This window comes from Artemia franciscana, chromosome 10, assembly GCF_032884065.1.
Source record: "Artemia franciscana chromosome 10, ASM3288406v1, whole genome shotgun sequence".
Lineage (NCBI taxonomy): Eukaryota > Metazoa > Arthropoda > Branchiopoda > Anostraca > Artemiidae > Artemia > Artemia franciscana.
Window position 1 is genome coordinate 47147361 of NC_088872.1, and position 9617 is coordinate 47156977.

The 9617-nt window shown below is 34.6% G+C and overlaps 1 protein-coding gene across 1 annotated transcript in view; it reads left to right on the forward strand.

The window, feature by feature from the left end:
• The window catches only part of LOC136032277 (early growth response protein 3-like), a 113295-nt gene extending 109084 nt beyond the window's left edge, over positions 1 to 4211 (forward strand). Inside the window, exon 5 of the mRNA XM_065712540.1 lies at positions 227 to 4211. Coding sequence (XP_065568612.1) covers positions 227 to 429 — 203 coding nt within the window. The 3' untranslated portion in view covers positions 430 to 4211. The remainder of the gene's footprint in view (positions 1 to 226) is intronic.
• The last annotated feature ends 5406 nt before the right edge of the window (positions 4212 to 9617 follow it).

Consider the following 9617-nt stretch of genomic DNA (forward strand, 5'->3'; position numbering starts at 1 on the left):
GCGGCTTGGTGCTGCAGTAAGTTATTAGTAGCAGCAGTAGTAGTAAAATTGTTTATGAAAGGGAACAATTTCCAAACTGATTCACTAAAGATCAGTTAGGAAAATATAAATAATCAATAAATGGTCAATTATATTGACCAACAGTGAGAAGGGTCTGATGCTCCTTGCAATATCTACCCTCAACTAATATGTTTTATCGTTTTAACAAATGCCATCTATTTTTCAGGTGAGAAGCCTTATCAATGTCACTGGCCCGAATGCCAATGGAGATTTGCAAGATCTGATGAACTAACACGCCACTATAGAAAACATACAGGTGCTAAACCATTCAGATGCAAAGTCTGTGACAGGTCTTTTGCTCGATCTGATCATCTTGCACTTCACATGAAAAGACATATGCCAAAAGCTGCGAAACAACAGCCGACGTAGCGATATTAGACCATATTATTTATTGGGATATTTTTTCATGTCTTATCTCCTTACATGAGTTCTTCTTGCACTTGAACAATGGTAAATGCATTTTATAAAGGTCAAGGCTATGGCAGTGATCTTAGCATAAATGCCAACAAAGGGTATTAACTCATAAAAACTAAGCACTAAAATCTTTTCCATTGCTATTAGTTCCAGTTCCGCTATTACTTGGGATAGTTTCTCTTTTAAAGGCAGTTTTTTTTGTCTCTATTCCCTTTAATCTATAGTCCCATTTCGCATCAATATGATGTCATATATAAAATAAATTTTCACATATAATTTAATTGTCATATATAAAAGATATTGGATATCACGTCTTTCGGAAGCCATGAGACCAAAGAAGTTATACTGACACAACATACGGCTTATGTTTCTCTGATTCAGGGTATTCAAAGTGGAAGATGTGCACACCCCTTGGGGTGCAAGAGTGGGTTTCTACTGATAATTCTAGCAAGCAAATCTATACGATGACCAATTTTGGTTGCCAATATGAAGTTATATTTCAGCAAAAATCTTGTTACCTATTCTAAAGGGATGCACAACAGCACCCTGACATTCCTGGGTGCTATGAGATTTAAGACACGAGTGAAGTCTGGAATTCGTCTAAAAATACAAATATGATGAGAAGAAAAATTACTGGGTCCTTTCAATAATCATTAATAAATACAATTTCGTGGTTAACTTAGTCTAAGATGGTTAGGGTATGTTGTGCGGAACTTCTCTAAACATATAAATATAATGAGAAGCAAAAATACTGCACCCTTTCAACAATTAGTAATAAATATGATTTCATTGTTAACTTAGGCTGGATTAATGTAGATAAAAGACTCTATTATTGTATAATATAAATGCTAAGATCATCTTTAAGCTTATTGCTTAATTGCTAATTGCTAATTGGATAATCTGTCTTGGTTTTTTTCTACAATTGGCCATGACTTTGACTTTTCTCACAACTATTCCCTTTTTTTTAATTCAAAAATCAACGGAAAAATACTGGATCCTTTCAACAATTAGTAATAAATATGATTTCATTGTTAACTTAGGCTGGATTAATGTAGATAAAGGACGCTATTATTGTATAATATAAATGCTAAAATCATCTTTAAGCTTATTGCTTATCTCTAATAATGAGAGAAATGTTGAGATGTCTAGGGCACGCTCTGTAGAATTTCTCTAAATTTACATATATAATGAGAAGCAAAAATGCTGGATCCTTTCAAAAATAATTAACAAATACAATTTCGTGTTTAACTTAGGCCAGATTAATGTATATAAAGGACGCTGTTATTGTTTAATATAAATGCTAAGCTCATTTTTAAGCTTATCGCTTATCTCTAATAATGAGAGAAAGGTTGAGATGGCTAGGGCACGTTCTGTGTAACTTATCTAAATTTAAAAATGTAGTGAGAAGCCGAAATGCTTGGTCCTTACAAAATTATTAATAAATACAATTTCAGGGATAACTTAGGCCGGATTAATGTAGATTTTACGCCTTAAATGGTGTTTACTCTTGTTTTTAAACAAGATTTTGCAAAATTCCTCTTAGTTTTTTATAACGATCCATGTATAAAAAACACTATGGGGACCTGATGAGGCATTTGACTACGGATTTCTTTTCATACACTGTTGCTGTATGATTAAAGGCAATTCCGTTAAAGTTTGTATGTTCTTTTGTCGAATTTAACATTTTAATCAGCTGTTACGATCGGTTCTAACATCTATACCAGACACTTTAAGGCGGCTAAGTCTTGGCCGGATTCGATCAAGAAGTGACAATTCTAGCAGGAAGCTTATATGCAAAGTTGACTATTACGAACAAAATTTTATTTTTGGAGTTGTGCTCGTCGCATGTGAATTCAGACATCTCAATAGGAGACTACTGATTACTACAATTTAAAACCGTTAGATCTTTTATGGTCCTTACACATTTTCGATTGGTTTTTGATCAATTTGGATTTTCAAACTGAAAGATTTTTAAGACAAGACAAATTTATTCCCTGTATTTTGGTTGTTTAATACATAATCCAGAAATTATTTCCGTGGAATTTATTCCGTGGATGCGTAGATTTGTGTATGAGTGGATGCATGGATGCGTGGAATTCCGTGGATGCGTAAATTTAGGTCCGATGTTCACTTCATATCTTAAATAAAGTTAAAGATAGGACATCGATGGGGGATTGGAATGGGAAAGAGTTGGGGATGGAGTAATGGATTGAAAACCGGATGAGGTAATTAAAAAGGCGGTATATGCCACTTATTGTCAAATTCTCTTTGGTTTGACGAAGTTTGTTTTGACAAAGACCACGTCAAAATTCTAACTCGCAATAATAAATGTAATATTTTCAGTCGATTGTTCCAAGCTCCTTTCCAATATTTTATTCGGCTTTCAAGGTAGTAAGAGGTTTGTATTTTTCCTGAATTGTTTGCAAAATGTGTTTTTATCGTTTTCTCAAATTCAGAAATAGTTGGAGTCTTGTACTTTTTATTTGTCTTCAAGGTTGAACAAAAACTTGTCTGTTTTTAGCACACCTTTTTTTTTAGCATACCTTCTTCTAAATTACACCGCCAATCGGCTTTTTGAATTACTTTTTTTTTCGCCCGAAGTAAGATAGAACTGGAACTAATCTGACCAATAGAAATTAACATACTTATTAAACTTTAATTATCTAGGATTTAAAACCTTGAATTTAAAATAACGTTTGAACCCGTCAAAAAAATTACATAGATAAATTAATAGCAGTAGCTATATCCTCGTGATATCAATTAAACCTTAATATTTGGAACTTTAACAATGCAAACCTTAATAGTACGTATTTTAATATACTTTAATATCATATAACTTTATATTTTTGAAAGGGACAAGTTACAAGTATTATATCTGGTTGTTTATCGCCTGCCACGATTCAATGCAGCAGGGCTCCTAACCATACGGTACACTGGTATTAATCGTGCCGTTTGGTGTCCCGGGCCGGTATTATGAAGCAGGAAAAAATTGTAAAAGAAGGGGAATGAACATAATTATATAAACTTTTAAACATCGAGGTAAGGGGTTTAGCCAAAAACCCCTTCTATCCCCCTTATGTATGCACTTATATCATCTTAATTCAAATGGCGAGGTGGTAATTTTTTTTATAGATATTTCGGACGGTCGATTTTTCTTTGTGTATCGGAAATACATATATATATATATATATATATATATATATATATATATATATATATATATATATATATATATATATATATATATATATATATATATCATAATGATTCTTAATCCCTGAAATTTTTATTCAAAGTAGTAAATACATCTTTTATTTTTTACCTGTTTGAACAGATGAATAACTTTTTCAAACATAATTATTGTAATAAAACGGAATAATAACTGTAGAATAGCTATTCTTTATGGTAGGAACATTGCAAAGTGCCCTCTTTGATCTATGGTTGTGATTCAGTTAAGATTTATGTCAAGATTAAAGGCTGAATGGTAACTTTGCTAATGGAAGATGTGATGGAATTCAAATAGTGATGTTAAAGATATATTATGGACAAGTTTGATTGTTGAAATTCTTAATGGTCTGTTTAAGAGCCTAGATATGTTTTGTGTTTATAGGAGTTGTAATTTCTAGTGAAATTGATCTTGTTAGTGCCATATTTGTGTTAGTGTGCCAAAATGTTTGTTACATTTTGTTTCGAATTAATTTATAAGACGTTTCCTATAATAAAGAGCATAAACCGTGTTTTTTATAACCATGAATTAGTAAAGCTATAGTTTAGTAGTATAGTATGGTATATTTAACACTCAAAAAACCACAGGGCCATGGCCACAAAAAAAAGAAAAATGCACAAATACAACCAAAAGAGCATTGTTTTAAACCAAAGAGCATATAATAAGAGCAAAAGAGCAAACATTGAACTAAAGAGCATTGGAATATGGTTAGAGAGAAAACTATGAATTTCTAACCCTGACACAGGAGTGCATCTAAGGAGGACTTGTGCTCGACTCCAATTTTTTGGGAGGAGCAAAATTGTTTTATAACTTATTTTGTTGTTCAGGAACACGGCAGTGCACGAAATTTTTAATTTTTTTTTCAATTTTTGGAAACTTCTTCCTTAAATTATCAAATAAAAGAAAATCATTATTGCATCCCCTTCGAAGTATTTTTTTTAGTTTTGCCCCATCATCCCGAGAAAAGGGCTATGTGCATGCCTGCAGGGGGATTATAGAAATTAAGATCTATATTTTGTAATGTTGTCCCCCTCCGAAAACAACTTCTGCGCACAAGCCTGCACGGGCTTGATGGAAATTGAAAGTTTTTATGCTGGGACCAATGAAAGTGAATTGTTACCAAGCAGAACCTGATAAAAAGAGCTTAGTTTAGACTATTACTTTTGATTTCTATTAAAAATCAGGCTTATTTGTATCGATACCTTTGCTGTATTGATTGCTTTTTGTTATAGGCCTACACGCTTTACTTTTTGATTTCACTGTATACCGGTAACAGTAGTCGCAGATCCAGGATTAACAAAAGAAGAAAAACGAAAATTTGGTGACATTTTTTATGGTTGACAGATCCTTAGGCTAGAATTTTGGTGACTTTTGTAGCTAAAATTATGTACGCTTTTTCACCACCTTGGATCCGCCCTTGTGTAGAGGTGGTTAGCAGCACGACTACTGCTTTTTATAGAAACATCTTTACTTATTCTTTACTCTTATTACATATTACTTACTCTTAGTACTTATTACTTAATCTTTATTCTTTTAATATAGCTGGGTGTCGCTATGCTGTGCGTTTGCCAGTATTTTTTAATTGCTTTTTATTCAGGTTAAATCCACACAAATCCACTTCTAAATCTTTATGTTGGATTTCTAGTAAGACTGAGCAGTTCCATGCTTCTCAAGCACAAGCTTATGGCAAAATCTCATCAGAAAAGCAAGGATGCAGTGCTTAGACAAAAGGGTATATTCAGTTAACTTAGTATTGAAGAGTCAGTTTTTGTCTCTGTGAATATAAAGAAACACCCTGCACAAATTGCAGTGCTTCGATACATATGCTACACAACCGCAAACAATACTGAAGTCAGGGTTGCCACTTAGACAAAATTAATTGTATTTACTAGAACCGTTAAAATGTACTACTTCGATAAAAAGTTACTACCTTGCAAATTTTTCTGGGCGTTGCGCGAGACGCATCAGGTACACATTAATGCCATGTATTCTCGGGGGAGGTTATCAAACAGCAAATATTTCTTTATTTTTCCTCCCGTCTTTGTCTAAAGTTGGTTTCATTTGTGCTCTTCTTCTTCTGCTAAAAGTTATGGGTTTTCCAGGAAAAACTATTTAGCCCTCGTTTTACTTCACCGTATTTGTTGCAGTGATACCACACTATGAGTGCTTATTTTAATTCAGTTCATGATGTGGTTTTGGAGCACTTTTGATTCCAGGAACTAGGACATCAACTGAAAATTTCCAGTTGAGCAGTTCTTGTAAGTATATGATCTGTACAGTGACGTCAATTCACGAAAATACAGGGGGGGGGGGAGCAATTTTGGAGTTCAATTCGTTCATTCAGTTTACGATCAAAAAAGATTGTTTAAAAATAGCTTCTTTTGTATATAAAAACGACACTTTTCATGATTCACTGTGATTTGTTTCTTTTCAAGGGGTTTGAATAGTATGTTGCTGAAGGCCCACTCACAACGATAATTTGCTAATATTGAGATTTAGCTAGCCCTAATTTGAGCTAACAAGAATGTTTCACAGAAGTTTTCACCAATCAGAAAATCATACGAAAAATCTGATTGGCTGAAATGGGCGCTTGCTAAATCTCAGTATCAATACAAACCTAAGTGAATAGGCCTTGACAGGATTTGTATTTTAGGTCAATAATTATTGTTTCAGTCAACACTATATAAAATATCTGCGAATAAAGCATAAAGATACTCATGCAAAACTAGGTCAAGCCATGACAACCTACTGAACTTGTTTTGATTTCCGTCTTTTTGCATTACTGATCAGATTAGGAGAAATACACCAGGTTTCTAGATTTAGGAGTTCCAATTTAATTTTAAATATTAACTAATTTTGATAATTTAGATTATTGTTTTGGATATTAAGCGTAAATTTAGATATTGTTTTGTGACACCGGATAAATTAGACTGGTGGTAAGTTGATACGCTACTATCTGATAATTATCTGCATAAATACAGACAGATCGGTAAACGAAGGATCTACTACACGATTCTTCAGGGTAGACACCAATAATCAGATATGTAAAGCTGTCATTCTCCCTCCCTCTATCTCTTTCATTATAATGGCAACCATCTTCACTCTCTGCTTACAACCCTCGTCGTCACCATCTGGGCATAGGACTTAAAACAAGATGAGAAGTTTGTCCTGGTGCATGGTTTATATAATTTGGAACAAGTGACAATTCATGAGTAACAGACCTATGCAACAATTCTTGTTTACTATTGAAATTAATAGTTGAAGCAGAAATGATAGAAGCTTAACTTGAAAAGATGGAATGTTATAATCGGAACAAAATGCTATAATAAATTGAATGTTTAGATTTGACAAAACGTCTGCAAAGAACAATCATAGCTGCAGCGAAAGCAAAAACTCAGCAAATATCGAATCACGACCTATAGTAACAAAAAGTTTAAAAATTTCTTTTGAATAAAAATTGTTTAGTGAGAAAAAATTGCCATTTGCAGCTGATTTAGGAATAATTGCTATTATTTTTTGATTAACAATAGTTAACAAACTTAAACAAAAACTTCAAAATTTTACAAACAACTAAGAAGATCTTTTTCATTTTCTATCCTGTGTTGTTATTTGCCAGTCTTAAACATCACAAATTTCGATTTGGTTAGTTGCAAAGAACTTAGTTTTGAATCCAAAAGAAATTTTTGCTTACATAGTTTTGAAGTTCGCCATGTTTGGCAACTATGTTTCAAATACTCCCTACCAGAAACGAGGAAGCGTCGGCCAAGTGCTAAACAGTACCGCACGCAAGGCCCTCCTGTCATTTGCACAAATAACATCCAGGCTCCTGAGAGCAAGGCTAGATGGTAAACATGGAAAAAATAACAATCATCACCCGTTACACCCCCACAGATGAAGTCGAGGAAGTAGATAAGGATGACTTCTATGATCTTATAAGTTCGGACGTCGTCAGTATCTTCCCATGACTACGTCGTCTTTCTAGGAGATATGAATACTAGCATTTCAAATGAGCCCGGTGTGTCGAATTTCGCTGTTGGACCCGTAACGGTAGATAGCCTAAACGAAAACGGAGAGAGAATGCTGAACAGCTTTCTCGCCCACAATCTTACCATTGCAAACACGTGGTTTCAGAAACCCAACATAGTCAAGTGCACCTGGCACAGCAATGATGGATCAACGAAGAAAATGATCGACTACATCATCATACACCGGCGATGGCTATCGTCCGTGCAGAATTATCGCACCTACCGAGGCGCCGAACATGAGAACATCGACCATCGTCTTGTTGCAGCCAAAATGAGGCTTCGCCTAAAAGCTACAAAAACCAGCCGGACACCTCGGAAAATTGATACCTAACGTATTCAGCAAGACCCCACTTTGGCTAAGCAGTATCAGGAGGAAATATCCGTCAGGTTCGAGGTCCTCACGTAGTGCTTCCCTCTAAGCTGGTAATGCTGCCGAGCAAGAGCAGTAAGTCAATTTCAATCAACATATTGCTACTTCGCCAGTCAAAGCTGCATGAAATTCCACAGTCGATTGGTCTCAACCTCAATGCCTTATCCAAGGAGTGGCTAGGGGTCTGAACCCCTCCCCTCCCCCGAAAAGAAAATGTTTGCTCGACTCAATGTCGAACAATGTTTGTTCAATTTTTGATATGTTTCTTAAAGTTTTTTTTAGTAAAACCCACTGAATAAAAATTATTTTCTATCCCGCCCCCCCCCCCCCGAGAAAAAAATCCTGGGTGCGTTCCTTATAGGTTTGGCGATAAACAATATCAAGGTACTCCATTGCTCATCTGATGTATAGAAAACCACATCAAATGCGGTGAGGAGATATAAAATTGTTCGCTCGGCTGCTTTACAACAGATTTATAATTTAAAAATGTATATATATATATATATATATATATATATATATATATATATATATATATATATATATATATACAAGACCACTGAAACTTTTTAATATTCTTGGAGCTGTTTTGCCCCATCAGAAACACGTGTATACACATCATATGCTTCGTTTGTCCAGAAAAGCTTGTCTTGAGCGTATAACAAATAATCACCATCAAAATTGCTAAAGAGCATCCTCTGAAGTTTCTACGACCAGGAGAGGGAGGTTTGGATAAGGAAGGGGCAGCCCCCTCCTATAAATTCGGAATAAATTCTGTTAATTTTGGAGTTTAATGTTACTCTTTGCTGTCATAATGACAGCGCAGACCAGACATATTCCCAGAAATTAAGAGGCATTAAATATCATAATCCCTTTCTTTAGAATTAACTCTGTATTTACTTGAAGGCTCAGTGAAAGTTAAAGGGTTTTGGCGCTAAAATGCACGCTTTAAGGTACTTGCCCCCTCTAAAGTCTATACGACCAACCTTCCTATAAAAACCTTATATAGCTTAACAATGAACAACTTTCAAAGCTTACAGTCCTTGTACTGGGGATCGAAAAGGGGGTTTGTCAAACCCGGGGTAATGGTTAATTGACCTTTGGACTTTTTTGAATAATTTTTTTTACTATTTTGAACAGTATGGCCATGTCCAAATTTGATCTTACATGTTTTGAAAAAATGGGGGGGGGGAATAATCCGGGGGAATTTTCCATGGAGGGATTTTCCATTGAGGGGGGTAATTCTTTGAAGGGGGTAACGCTTAGACCCATAGGATTAGTTTATCATTGGTTTGAAATGCGGGAATTTATTTTGTGTGTTTTGCTATTTGTTTAAAAAGTAAAAGCAAAAAAAGACGGTTTACATGAAAATTCTAAGCAGTTTTTTGGCCAATCACTTGAAGAACTGAGGATAGGGGCTGAGGAATATTTATTTCGTTGTGACTACATATAATATTTTCTGGGTTTTATCGACTAAAATTGCCTTGATTTTACAACTAGCTAGGTTGATGTCAGGTTCATA